The sequence below is a fragment of the Prunus mume genome, linkage group LG6, assembly GCF_029339155.1.
Source record: "Prunus mume cultivar Tortuosa linkage group LG6, ASM2933915v1, whole genome shotgun sequence".
In the NCBI taxonomy this organism is placed as follows: Eukaryota; Viridiplantae; Streptophyta; class Magnoliopsida; order Rosales; family Rosaceae; genus Prunus; species Prunus mume.
The window spans coordinates 18,615,818-18,629,763 of record NC_142703.1 but is presented as its reverse complement, the minus strand read 5'-3'; the positions used below and the strand labels follow the sequence as shown (position 1 = coordinate 18,629,763).

The 13,946-nt window shown below is 39.0% G+C and overlaps 2 protein-coding genes across 4 annotated transcripts; both read right to left on the bottom strand.

Moving 5' to 3' along the window:
- Positions 1 to 238: 238 nt before the first annotated feature.
- LOC103335772 (uncharacterized) lies at positions 239 to 7,876 on the bottom strand. The gene is given in 5 exon segments (XM_008238798.3): positions 239 to 900; positions 903 to 3,969; positions 4,670 to 7,149; positions 7,266 to 7,323; positions 7,407 to 7,876. Coding segments are annotated over 3 exon segments (5,919 nt in total). The 5' UTR covers positions 7,088 to 7,149; positions 7,266 to 7,323; positions 7,407 to 7,876; the 3' UTR covers positions 239 to 466.
- Positions 7,877 to 8,351: 475 nt separating this feature from the next.
- Positions 8,352 to 12,879, bottom strand: XK-1 (xylulose kinase-1). 3 transcript variants are annotated; one of them, XM_089055410.1, is made up of 9 exons: positions 12,719 to 12,879; positions 12,338 to 12,597; positions 11,575 to 11,714; positions 11,241 to 11,493; positions 11,020 to 11,152; positions 10,348 to 10,436; positions 9,723 to 10,000; positions 8,809 to 8,873; positions 8,352 to 8,682 (listed from the first exon to the last, which is right to left on the bottom strand). In XM_089055410.1, the coding sequence occupies exons 1-8, from the start codon at positions 12,783 to 12,785 to the stop codon at positions 8,849 to 8,851; spliced, it is 1,245 nt and encodes a 414-aa protein (XP_088911536.1). In that variant the 5' UTR covers positions 12,786 to 12,879; the 3' UTR covers positions 8,352 to 8,682; positions 8,809 to 8,848. The 3 variants fall into 3 exon arrangements, with proteins under 3 accessions (XP_088911536.1, XP_008236976.2, XP_088911535.1); XM_008238754.3 differs by having other exon boundaries at positions 8,809 to 8,878; positions 12,719 to 12,877; XM_089055409.1 differs by lacking the exons at positions 10,348 to 10,436; positions 11,020 to 11,152 and having other exon boundaries at positions 8,809 to 8,878; positions 12,719 to 12,877.
- Positions 12,880 to 13,946: the final 1,067 nt, after the last annotated feature.

Here is a 13,946-nt window from a genome sequence, read left to right as displayed (position 1 = left end):
TAATATTCCAGAGTTTCTCCCCTCACTCACCCCAAAATAAAAAAGTCTGCTGTTTGAGCTGGTACAAAGAAGACTTAGCCCATTGGGCTTATTTACACTACTATTTGTCTAGACAACAAAAATAACTTCGAAGCAATTTGATAACTTTGAATTGCTTAACCAAACCAGTATCTTCCGAATCTATGATGAATGAAGACAATGGACTTGTAGTGCTATTTACATCAAATTCAACCGTATATTCTGAGAGAAATGAAATGATTTTTAGCATATAATGCTTCTGTGTTTTCAAAGTGAAATTTGTTTACAAAATTTGGAAATTGGAGACGGCTAAGTTTAATTCGTTTCCTTCATAGAGCTTACTGCATTAGCTCCCACTTTTATGGATTCATCCTTTACATTTGAGGGTTTTGGCAACTCAATTACCATATGAGACTTGCTTCAAAGCAGTATCAGTGGAGACATTGCTTTATGCAATCTCCTTGGTAGAACCCACTGCATTGGTTCCTTCTTTTGTAGATCCACCCTTTGAATCTGATGGTTTTGGCAGCTTACCGGCATTACCGTCTGAGACTTCCTCGAAAGTAGTATGAGTAGTGATAGTATCTTGAACACCAGATCCTGTATTGCTTGATGCAATGTCCTTGGTAGAACCCACTACATTAGTTCCTACTTTTGTCGATCCATCCTTCAAATCCGATGGTTTTGCCAGCTCACCAACATTAGTCATAGTATCTGGAACACCAGATTTTGTATTGCTTGATCCAATCTCCTTGGTTGAACCTGCAGCACTAGTTCCTACTTCTGTTGATCCATCATTTAAATTTGAGTTTGGGACTTTTGGCACCTCGCTAACATTACCTTCTGACACTTGCTTCAAAGCAGCATCAGTAGTGACAGTTTTTGAGCACCAGATCCTGTATTGTTTGATGCAGTCTCCATGGTAGAGCCCACTGCACTGGTTCCTACTTTTGTTGATCCATCCTTTGAATCTGATGGTTTTGGTATCTCACCAACATTACCATTTGAGTCTTGTTTCAAATCAGTACTAGTGATATTTTCAGGAACACCAGATTCTGTATTGCTTGATGCAATGTCCTTGGTAGAACCCAATGCATTATTCCCAACTGTTGCAGCAGATGCATCCTTTGAACTTGATGGTTTTGGAAGCTCACTCACATTACTTTCTGAGACTTGGTTCAAAGCAGTATGAGTAGTGATAGTTTCTTGAACACCAGATTCTGTATTTCTTAATGCAATCTCGTTGCTAGAACCCACTGCATAAGTCCCTACTTTTGTCAATTCATCCTTTGAAATTGATGCTTTTGGTACCTCGCGGAGATTGCCTTCTGGGACTTGCTTCAAATCCGTATGAGTAGAGATAGTTTCTCGAACAACAGATCCTGCATTGGTTGAAGCAACCTCCTCGGTAGAACCCACTGCATTGCTTCCAACTTTTGTCGATTCGTCCTTTGAATCTGGTGGTTTTGAATTTGTTAGCTCACCACCAACATTGCCTTTTGAGACTTGTTTCAAGGCAGTATCAGTAGTGATAGCTTCATGAACACTAGATCCTGGATTGATTGATGCAATGGCCTTGGTAGAATCCATGGCACTAGTTCCTAGTTTTTCAGACCCATCCTTTGAGTTTGATGGTTTTGGCAGCTCACTAACATTACCTTCTGAGACTGGCTTCAAAGCCGTATCAGTAGTGAAAGTTTCATTAACACCCGAACCTGCATTGCTTAATGCAATGTCCTTGGTAGAACCCCCTGCAGTAGTTCTTACTTTGGCTGATCCAACTTTTTGATCTGACAGTTCTGGTAGCTCACAAAGATCACCTTCTGAGACTTGTTTCGAAGAAGTATGAGTAGTTATAGTATCCTGAACACCAGATCCTGCACTGCTTGATGCAACCTCATTGGTAGAATCCACTTCACTGGTTCCTACTTTTGCCAATCTATCTTTTGAATCTGGCGGTTTTGGTAGCTCACCAAGATTACTTTCTGAGACTTGTTTCAAAGCAGTTTGAGTAGTGACAGTATCTTGAACACCAGATCCTACATTGTCTGATGAAATCTCCTTGGAAGAACCCGCTGCACTAGTTCCTAGATTTTCAGATCCATCTTTTGAGTTTGATGGTTTTGGCAGCTCATTAACATTACCATCTGAGACTTGCTTCAAAGCTGTATCAATAGTGCTAGTTTCTTGAACACCAGATCCTGCATTGCTTGATGTAACATCCTTGGTAGAACCTACTGCACTAGTTCCTGCTTTTGTCTGTCCATCCTTTGAATCTGATGGTTTTGGTAGCCCACCAACATTACCTTCTGAGACTTGTTTCAAAGCGGTATGAGCAGTGATGGTTTCATCAGCACTAGATCCTGTATTGTTTGATGCAATCTCCTTGGTAGAACTCACTGCATTAGGTCCTATTTTTTCAGATCCATCCTTTGAATTCGATGGTGTTGGCAACTCACCAACATTTCTTTCTGAGACTTGCTTCGAACCGGAATGAGTAGTGATAGTTTTTTGAACTCCAGATTCTGCATTGCTTGATGCAACCACATTAGTGGAACCCACAGCATTAGTTTCTATTTTTGTCGATCCATCTTTTGAATCGGATGGTTTTGGTAGCTCACCAGCATTGCCTTCTGAGACTTGTTTCAAAGCAGGATCAGTAGTGACAGATTGATGAACACTAGATCCTATAATGGTTGATGCAATTTCCTTGGTAGGATCCACTGCATTAGTTCCTACTTTTTCGGATTCATCCTTTGAATTTGCTGGTTTTGACAGCCCACCAGCATTACTTTCTGAAACTTGCTTCAAACCCGAATGAGTAGTGATAGTTTCTTGAACTCCAGATTCTGCATTGCTTGATGCAACCCCCTTGGTGGAACCCACAACATTAGTTTCTGTTTTTGTTGATTCATCTTTTGAATCTGATGGTTTTGGTAGCTCAGCAGCATTTCTTTCTGAGACTTGCTTCAAAGCTGTATGAGTAGTGATAGTTCCTTGAACACCAGATCCTGCATTGCTTGATGCAACCTCCTTGGTAGAACCCACAGCATTAGTTTCTATTTTTGTCAATCCATCTTCTGAATCTGATTGTTTCGGTACCTCACCAAGATTACCTTCTGAGACTTGTTTCAAAGAAGTATGAGTGCTGATGGTTTCCTGAACATCTGATCCTATACTTCTTGATGCAATCTCCTTGGTACAACCCACTGCATTAGTTCCTACTTCTGCTAATCCATACTTTGATGGTTTTGGCAGCTCACCCACATTACCTTCTGAAACTTTCTTCACAGTAGGATCAATGGTGATAGTTTCTGGAGTACCAGATCCTGTATTGCTTGATGAAATCTGCTTCTTAGATTCCACTGCATTAGTTTCTACTTTTGCTGATCCATTCTTTGAATCTGATGACTTTGGCAGTTCACCAACATCACCTTCTGAGACTTGCTTCAATGCAATATCACTAGTGATAGCTTCTTGAACACCAGACCCTGTAATATTTGATGCAGCCTCGTTTTTGGAACCTACTGCAATAGTTTCCACTTTTTCTGATCCATCCTTTGAATTTGATTGCTTTGGCAGCTCACTAACATTACGTTCAGAGACTTCCTTCAGAACAGATTGAGTAGGGGTAGTTTCTTGAGCACTAGATCCAATATTGCTCGATGCAATCTCTTTTGTAGTACCCGCTGCATTAGTTTCTAATTTTTTTGAACCATCCTTTGAATCTGATGGTTTTGGAAGCTCGCCAACATTACCTTCTGAGACTTGCTTCAAAGCAGTATGAGTAGTGGTAGGTTTCTGAAAACCAGATTCGATAGTGCTTGATGCAATCTCCTTGCTTGAGGTGGGTTTAGAATTCATGTCCTGAACTTCACGGACTTCCAGTACATTCACATCCTGAATGGTGCTTGAATCCTTTTTGGGCTCTGGCAAGATGATAGCCGGTTCCTAAAATTTCAAAGAAGCCATGATTAAAATCTTATATAATTTCCTATATAAACATACCCAAAAAAAAGTACCATTGTGACTTCAAATGGATGTCCATAGTCCCTAACTAAATGGTTTAATCTAACCAGCAAAATTGGTTTGACTGGTACAAGATAAAAGAGAGAAGATCATAACGAGAAGGTCAAAGAATATATTTATGGAGAGACGCAAAGATATCCAGAAAAATATACTTGCACTACGAATGCAACAGAATTAATAGTCTTAAAACACAAGTTTGCAATAAAATTTAAGACCATGGAATTAATTAAAACATAACTCTAGTTAGACAGGCATAAATCCAGAACCTCTTATTTGGTGTGCATTACGTAGGCCACACATGAAGTAAATCACTTTGACAGGCGCATCATCCAACAAATAAAATAGAATCAGTCTCAACAGCTTGACATTGCACTCATGGACAATTATTTGGTATATGTACCCTTTCTATAGAACTTTTGCTTTAATGGCAGAAAAAGAACAGGGAAGTTTGATGTCATGGAAAAAATTTGGATTGTCCAGGGAACTCATAAGAAAGGAGGGCCACCCAACTTAATTATGCCAGTGCTGTAGAAAATTCACAAAGTACAAAAGAAGTACAAACCTACTTTGATTGAGGAAATATATTTGAAATAATGTAACAGATAATGACTGCATAACTTACATGGAATGCACTACGATCATCAAACCGTGGTTTATCTGACCAGGACACATCTTTTTCCTGTTCTGTTGGTTGCTTTTCTTTGGAAGGAACGTTTTGATAACTAGAATTTGAAGAAGCTGCCTTCACATCCAAATTCTTTGGGAGATTGACATCTGCCTCAGAAGGACCCTTCTCTTTGCTCTCACCATGCAAATCAGAATCCTGCTCTACAGACGGATCACGCATTCCAGCTGGTGCTGGAAGTGGAACCAGTGTAGATATCTCAGCTTGCATATCAGAAGAAATGGAATCAAAGGAAAGGATCTTCTCAGATTCTGGAGGGCTTGAATCATAGATTGGCTCCTTATGTTGATTGTCATCCAGCATCCCACTCATAAATTGGCTTTCTGACTCTTCAAGTGGAGGTTGTGGTGAAATCCCAAACTCCGCAGCATGATCACCTCTTGGCTCCAAACTTGTTGTTCCACCTTTCCTAACATCTGAAAATCTTTCATCAATTTCTGACACTGATGACAAGCTTGACCTACTGCTGTTGTCCCCTTTAAATGGTCGTGGTTTCGACCGAACGTCATTCGTTATTACCACAGGATTAGACCCTCCTGTACCAGACAAGCTCGGTTCCAGATTTTCCACTTTGCCCAATTTTATTTCTAGCTCATCATGTTGAGCTTCCCTTTTTCCAGCGCGTTCCATTTCTAGAGAATCTACATCTTCAGAGGATTGACTTCCATGGCCAACCAGATCATAAGCATGGTAAATGTTGGAGATCACTTCTGCTTCTTTAGTAAAGTCTTGCTCACTGAACTTCCTATCATCCATATCCGCTGCAGAACTCACTGATTCAGTATCAGCAGTAGAACTCAACTTTGAATCACTAACATCACTTGATTGTCTTTGTAAAGAGGAATAGCTTGTTCCTTCTGAACCCAACCGTTCCGGTACAAAAACAGGTCTCCACTTAAAATCTTGCCTCTCATTCTTGGCATCCCCGAAGCTTGATGGTCCCAAACTGAAGCTTTCATGCCTGCTGAAGAACGTGTCCTTGGGGTGAAATGTCATAAAACCTTGCTCAAAATGGTCTCCCTTGAGATCAGGTTTTTCTTCATTTGGCTCATAAGGAAGATGAAAAGGGTTTCTTCTTGGCAACAAAATTGATGGAGCAGAACCCGGAATGGGTGGTAACCCCATACTCTCATAGGAACCATCATATGAAGGATCAAATGGGTTGTGCCTTGTTGTTGAAAGTGGTGTAACATTAAAAGGATGATCAGAACTATCTAAATCAATTAGATTCTTCTCAGCTGTTAAACAGAAGCTTTTTGTTGCTCTTCTTCTTGCAATAAGAGTCTCCAACCATTGGTTCCTCTCAAGCTCCAAATTCTTCAAATCCATGACATTCTTTTGGTCATCCTCTGTCCACTTGATTGCAGATTTGCTTTCATCATCCTTGCCACCCTGTGCTTCTTCCTCATCACCCCCATCTTCTTCTACTTCTCCATGCTGGTTGACAACATCCTCATATGTCTCATTACTGCCATCATTACTCTTGTTAGACGCAGCATCAGACTCATCATGGGACATATCAGCAGCATCAGACTCGTCATGGAACAAATGAGCAGGATGTGGAGCTTCTAAGTCTAAAAGCGGGTGTAGTTCATCAAGAATGGGAAGGATGTCCGCCATTGATGCATCTGGTGATGAACTCTCCGCTCTATCTGACCCGGTATCTGAAGCCTCATCATCACCACTGCCATTTAGAGAAGGCTCCAAGTGATCACCCTTGCGAAACGGCTCTCGGTTCTCATGTCGTACCTTGTGAACCAAAGAATGCTGCTTCTCAAAAGCCTCCACACCCCTTGTCATGCCTCGATTCCTCACTTTCTCTTTATGAATGTTTCTCCGGCTTTCCAACTCCTTACTGTCTATTTCTCTTTCCATATCCTCAACCGCTCTCCTCTCACTCTGATTGTGCTGCAAACTCTCATCAATAAGTGGCACATACGCAACTGAACCACCATAATCCTCTGCCTCACTGCTGTCTGTAATCTCCCTTGTCTTTCCTGAGAATCTCTCAAAAGAAAGGCCCCCATCTCTCTCAACAACAACAACGCCATCCCTCGAAACCCTGGTTCTAAGAGAAACAATATCATTGCTACTCTTCTGTTCCTTTTCAATTTCTGGTATGTTGTTGGGTTGGCCAAAAATTAAAAGGGTCCCAAGAAGAACAGCAGAGCAGACAAAAACAGGGGATGCAGTCACCAAAAGAGAAAACACATAAGGAAATACTCTGTGCAGACATATCAAGAAAAGCAGCATGGCCACAAGAAATGGATGATTACAAACTGATCTGTAACTTGTTCTGATTGGTATGGTCACATATTTCCTGATTTTAACTCCCATTTCTACCACCAAACCCATGTTTCTCTGTCTTTTTTACTTCCTCTGGATAATGGATAAGGATGTTAATTTCAAGTCCTAATCTGTATGTATAGAAAACTAATCAGACAACATAGTCATATGGGTACCCAACAAATCAAAACCAAACGCAAAAAATTGTTAAACAATTAGCAAAAACACATTCAGAACAAAAACCCACCTAAAATGTTGATTCAAAAGAAAATCCCAAGCAAATCAGACGAAGAACAATCCAATACCTGAAAAGCCAAAAAATATTGAGACTTTTTGCAAAAGGGAAAATGGAAAAAATGAGAAATACCTCGGCAAAGAAAAGACTCACCAGAAGAAAATGACAATGTAAATCCTCAGCTTTGAACCCTCTGCCTCTCCTCCTTTTCCTTCCTGCCCTTTTGGGGTCTCATGCAAACCATCTCGGAAACCTGAAAGTAATGTTTTTTTTTTTTTTTTTTTTTTTTTTTTGGTTTGAGAAAATCGGAGAAACCAAAATAGCATATGGTGGGAGCCATGCATATACATTCTCTGTTTAACCACATATTTTGAATAAAAAATGTTGATGGGTAATGCGAGTGGAGGGGATGATCATTACAACCTCCTCGAGCAATGGCATTGAATATTCATTTTCTTTTGGTCGAAGTGCAAAAGTCTCACCTCAAACAAACTATGTTTTGCTCACGTAAAGAGTGCATGACTGATATTGGTCTTAATGGGCTTTGACCGATCGTAGCTAAACTTTTCGGGCCTGATCCAATCCAAGGATGTAATTTTATTTTATTTTAAATACAAATAATATTGACGACAGGGGGAATCGAACTTAGCCCCTTGAATATGCTAACTGCTCTTCGTCAATTGAGTTACAAGCCCTTTGCTTCAAGGATAGAGTCAATTGAGTTACAAGCCCTTTGCTTCTAGGATAGAGTTAATTGTAGCAATAACTCGTGAATTTAACCGACTTTCAGTTTAGTCTCTAAGTTCGTTTTTTGAATTTTCCAGTCCCGAAATTTTTTCAGTGTCACGCTTTCATCCTTGTGGTCACTTCTATTATGTGACTAACTTTTCAGGGCAAAAAATGTTCTGACATGTTACGGTAACTCCCCTAACAATCCTACCAACCTCAACTTACGGAGTGCGTGGGATCGTTAGGGAAGTAATAACCTGGTACGATCTTTCTGTCACTCAAAGTTGGTCGTGTGTGCAGCACATGATCGAAATATGGAGAAAACTAAACGGAAATGGTGACAATGATGAAAGTCCAAAGACTATAGAATTCAATAAACAAGCCTAAGTTTATATTGACATTGGTATCAAATGAATAAGTATACAATTATCATCATTGAGATGTTAGCTTTCTTCACCACCTTCAACCTGATATACATGCTAGTATGCTACATATAATACATTCATTTCTCACCAGTTCCCCTCAACGCCAATAAAGCAGCTCCATAAGCAGCCTCTGTTTGAGTTGCACGACTCACAGGTAAGCCAAGTACCCTCTCTCTTATCTTTGTCCATTTCTCATTTTTCGCGCCACCCCCAGCTGTGAACACTTCATCAACTTGAGTTGCTCCTAGATCCTTCAGCAAGCTGTAAGCTTTTGCCTGTTTCATTTCACAATCACAAAGTGAAGGTTTTATTGCCGTCAGCATCTGGTTATTAATTTGTTACGTGTCTCCTGTTTCGACAGTGTTGATCAAGTTTGATCAGAGAGAAGGCAATCTCCATACCTCTATGCGTGCAATGGATTCAAGAATCCCATGCAAAAACTCAACCTCGCTTTCTGGACGTGGATCTAACCTGCACAAAAACAAAAAACTAATTAACCATTCAAACTACAGGAGATTATTAGTCCGGTGCAGAGACTGCACAAGCAAATATTGTGAGCAAAGCCAATGCCAAATGAAGAATTCCTTTTCTAAAAGATCTTAAATTAACTATTGCTTCCCTTTTGATAATTTATGAGTCGAGATGCACTAAACCCCTAGGCAAGGTTTTATATATACTGAAGTACTTTGGCAGATTCATCATCTCTATTTTCTCCTTCTAAGGATGGTTGGAATTTTCCTTACCACCCCAAGAACTTGACAATAAACATTTTGAGCTGCATGCTTAATCAAATTGACAAACTTTGGAACACTAACATTTTTTTTTCTATCAAATAGAGATAAAAATATTGAAATGTCTGGTTTGAGATTTGCTTTCTTCAGGCATGTTATGCTGACAAGCAGATTTTCAAGTACAAGACTTTCTCATGTAAAGGGTTCTTGAAGCATAGGATAACCAAAATCCCCATGAGTTGTTCATCTCTTAGTGTTAGACGACCAACCCCTGATTACATGATCCTATTGTTAATCCCATCCAAGTTGCAGCTGATTATTTATACTTTGTACCATGAACGGGGTGCAGTCACCATGTTCTGTTTCCACTAAATAAACAAATGGGAATATATACATAATATTTCTAGAGAAACATCTTATCATGTATTACTTGTATTACGAGAAAGATTGACTATGCTTCTACACATTGAGAACCTAAGAATATATGCAACATACCAGGATAAATTGGATAATACTGTCAAGCATCTATCATTCTCATCATATTTCTTCCTAGTTCTTCAAGAAGTACAGAAAATACCACGTACCTAGGAGCCATATTCGGATCTGCCACAGGAAATCTCTCGCCAATTGTTTGCAGCGGGTAGTAGTCTAGAAGAGAGGCTTCCATGGGATTAATTTGTTCACTCAACTTCACCAGTTGCTCATCAGTAAAAATTTGTCTAAGAACTGCTCCACCAGTATTTGAAGCACCTCCAACAAGCCACTTATCATCAAGGCGATGACTATACACCCCAAACCGTGCATCTTCAATCCTAGTAGTGCTCAACAGTTTTATGGCAAGTGTCGAACCCAAAGAAGTTACCTATGTAGAAAAATTATACACAAATTAAATTGAGGATCAATAGTGGGCATGAATCCATTGGGAAGCAACAAAACCTCAGGAAAATAATACATGAAACATATGTACAAATTTATTTATTTTTTTAAAGTACTAGGAAACTCAATGTACGGAGCGAGATAAGGTCTGCATAGGATTTGGAGGTGCAGAAACAGAATGAGGTTTCATGGTCATAACTTGAACCCCAAGAATATTTAAGACCTGGTGATGAGAGCTTTCCAGTATGGCTAGCCCACAAGACCTTTTCACATCAAGCAATGCATACAATGAAACTTTCTGAGTGAGTAAGAAGGAACACATGGAACTCTTACAGCTTTCCCAGGTTGTGTTGCACGAGCTGCTAGAAAGGCTGCTATACTATCAGTGGTTCCTGTGCATACAACACAATCATTTGGGAAACCTGCAAGGACATTTTATATATTCAGGTTTAAAGTGCAACAGAAAGATGATAAGACATGCATTGTATGACCTGATGCTATTTCCATTCTTCAGTCTTAAGAAGGAGACTTTGGAAAAAGCAAAAGGAGAGAGAAATTTTCCTATCTGATGCATTAGCACTGTTTGCTGGATGGAACTATCCAGAATTGTATCAGTTAGTAATGAGTGTTTTTTCAGACTAATGACATAGTCTTAAAAATACATGATCATCTCCCATCATCTTCCTAAAACAATCAGCTACAAACCAACTAGGAAAACATATTTGATGAGCCAAAATCCTAAGGGGCAATATGAACATGTTATTCCATACATTAAAGTTCTATGTGGTTTCAAAAGACACTCTTTATTAGTTGTTTTTCCTAGATAGCGGTGAACCATAACAAATTGAACGAAAGTTACTTTTAAGTTTGCTACTGTACAGACTTAACATTTAGGTTAATTTGCTCAATGATCCATTGCATAAATGCATAATAGGATTTGTGTATTCAAAAAGTTTTTAAGTGCTAGACGTGTCCACTACTGGGAAACTTGCCAGGAAAATATACCAAAATCTGATCTTATATCCTCTTTCAAATGACCAATTGAAGTTCCAGGAGCTCTGACAGAAGGTAAAAGTTGTGAATATGGCTGAGAGAGGAGCCAAGGTGGATAGGACTCAAGCTCAGGATCATAACCAACCTAAGACATTTAAATTAAATTATAATATCTACAGACAAAAGTTTAATGATTTACAGCCAGAAGATGTAAAAATATCACAGAAAAATACCTTCAGGGCATTATTATAATCAGACACTCCAAGCTTTCCATGAAGAAGCCACAAAAGCCAATCTGCTTGGTGCAACAAAAGTGCAGATTTTTTATTTGAATCATCATTCTCCCACCATGAGACAAGCTTGCACAGAGTGGAGGAACCAGAGCAGACTGTATGGTTTGGAGGAGCTATAGACTTAACTGTTGGTAAAGCATCAGGGCAACTCTCGTTATATAGGAGAGGTCTCCATAATGGTTCCCCTGTGTTGCTGCATGTTTAAATTCAAATGCCTGCTTCAAATGAGATTACACAAAAACAAGCGTAAGCACCAAATCTCTAAGATATCCACCTGTCTACAATGAGAGTAGTTGCAGAAGTCCCATCAATGGAAATGGAAGCAACTAGCTTGCGGAGATGAGATGGAATGTCTTCAAGTAGTGAGAAGAGTGTCGCTTTCCATGAACGAGCCCAATCCACCTTTTCTTCACTCTTTCTAAACAATAGAAAGCAGATATCAATTACTTGGAGTAGAAAATATGGTGCAACTAATCACAAAAGCATTTCCTTCTTCTCGGTAAGGTCCACCTCCACCATACTTAACTCCATCTTTGATCTTTGAATTATCCAGTTATATTTGAAAACCACCAATTCCTTGTAGCTTCTGACTGAAAATTTCAATACAACTGTCCCCCAAAATTCCAAAACCAATTTCTACCGTCGAAATTTTCTCAACTATTAACCCCATTACAGTACCATTCAATTCTCGGTCAAGCACAAGCCTTTTTTAATGCAAGCGATAAATTACTCTAAATTAATCTAACCTACGAGGAAGGGGGATTCGAATTTAGGTGCAAGGGGGCGGGCTCACTGCCCTGGCCAACTGGCCTAACCCACGTATGTGGTCAAGCACAAGCCTTGTATAAATTTTATATGCAGACACACACACTCCCTAGCAACACAATAAATGTTTTTTTAAAATGTTTTCAAGCATTCCACCTCATACTAGTCCCTAGAAGCAACAGAACGGATATATGTAACCCAAGAAATTAAAATGGAACTAAACACATATTATTAAAAGAAGAGAGATATAGCAACACAAATTATTAGCATACCATAAAATGAGGATATTCTCTCTTTCCCTCAACATGAATTGTCCCTCGCTTGTCGATGAGCGCAAACCTCGCTCCTGAAGTACCAAAATCCAGTCCAAGATAAAGCCTCTCCCCAAGTAAAACCCCCACTTCAGCCTCATCTGTGTTGCTTCCAAAAGCCATTGGTATTGGTCTTGGACCTCTTCTTCTTGTTAGTTTGTTCACATTATCATACAAACACAACCCAGTTCCTGAAAATTGTTTCCATGAACTAAACAACCCTGAAGCATCAAGATCATATACCAAACACTTCACAAATTAATAAATATTTGGTCATGAGCTAAGAAACACGAATGAAAAATATGTGTGTGTGAGAGAGAGAGAGAGAGAGAGAGAGATAACCATGTTTAGGGGATGACGACCATGGAAACAGAAAGAAGATTGAAGGATTGTAAACAGATGCAAGCATAGTCTACTGTGTTCTGTAACAGGGTGTTGCTCTGTGCTAGTAGGATAAGGGGAAGCAAGCAAATAGGGGACATGGATTTTTAACCAAAAGCCGATAGCTTTTTCTGTTGATTTTCTATTTGGTTGGGGAATTGTGGGTAATGGCCCAAAAGTCCAAACCCTTCTTATGTAAATGGACTTAAAATCCAATGGCGGTAAGGCCTACATGACCAGAATTGGGCCTTTTGAGTTCCTTACTAAGTCATCATTTTTGAACTCTTGTTGTATCACTCGTTTTTATCTGTAAATTATAGTATGATACACATGCGTAGATAATTTAATAAACATACAAAGAAAAAAAAGTTTCATTTTTTACACATATCAAACTGTGATTGACAAATAAAAATGAATAACTACTTCCGAATAAGAGCTTTTAGTTTGGTTGTCTTTGAGGTTGGACTGATAGGTTTGACTAGTGTAGAAATACTTAGAGGCACAATAACGCTTTGAAATCGAGGTAGGAGATCTTGGGAGCCTCTAGATTATGATTGAAAGCTTGATTTTATTAAACTTCATGACAAATAACTTGTCTTTGTCAATAAATGTTGATTGATTATGCATGAGCTTGTATTGAGTTGTTCTTCTATGATCTTGGCACCTAAGTTTCTAGACACACACACACACCCAAAAACAAAAAACAAAAAAATTGTTGTATAGTTTGTGAGTTGAAAATTCATATTTGGAATTTTTATAGTTTAATTGATGTTCTGATTTTACTGATTTTATTTTTTTCATCACATCTTGATTATAGAAGTGTCTTTGTCAATCAGTGAGGATGTGATTCACATCACAGCTCCAGATTTAGGCAACTTTCTTGGACTGGGGCCTGATAGAAGTGTGATGCAAATGTGTGATTGAACTAAACAACTAAACTCTGACATTACAGTCAGTACAATCATGTTGTGTAGCATTGATGGCATGACACGTTTGGATAGGCTGTTGGTTTTTTTTTCCTCTTTGATACCAGCAATAATAGGAGAGAGGAAAATCGAACTTAAGGATCTCGGATACAAAAGTAAATTCTCATAGCTATTTGAAATACAATTTTCTTGCAGGGCATTTTGTTTGTTAAGCTTTAATGATTGTTCTGAATAGAATTAGGTTGATATTTTAGGCTGAAAAC

Excerpts from the sequence above, each read along its gene's own strand:
- XK-1 (XM_008238754.3), bottom strand. The coding sequence starts at position 12,785 with ATGCTTGCATCTGTTTACAATCCTTCAATCTTCTTTCTGTTTCCATGG. Across the intron at positions 10,001-10,347 it reads CAACACAACCTGGGAAAGCT|GTAACTTCTTTGGGTTCGAC; the intron begins GTAAGAGTTCCA and ends TTTTCTACATAG. Across the intron at positions 8,683-8,808 it reads AATCCATTGCACGCATAGAG|GCAAAAGCTTACAGCTTGCT; the intron begins GTATGGAGATTG and ends GAAATGAAACAG.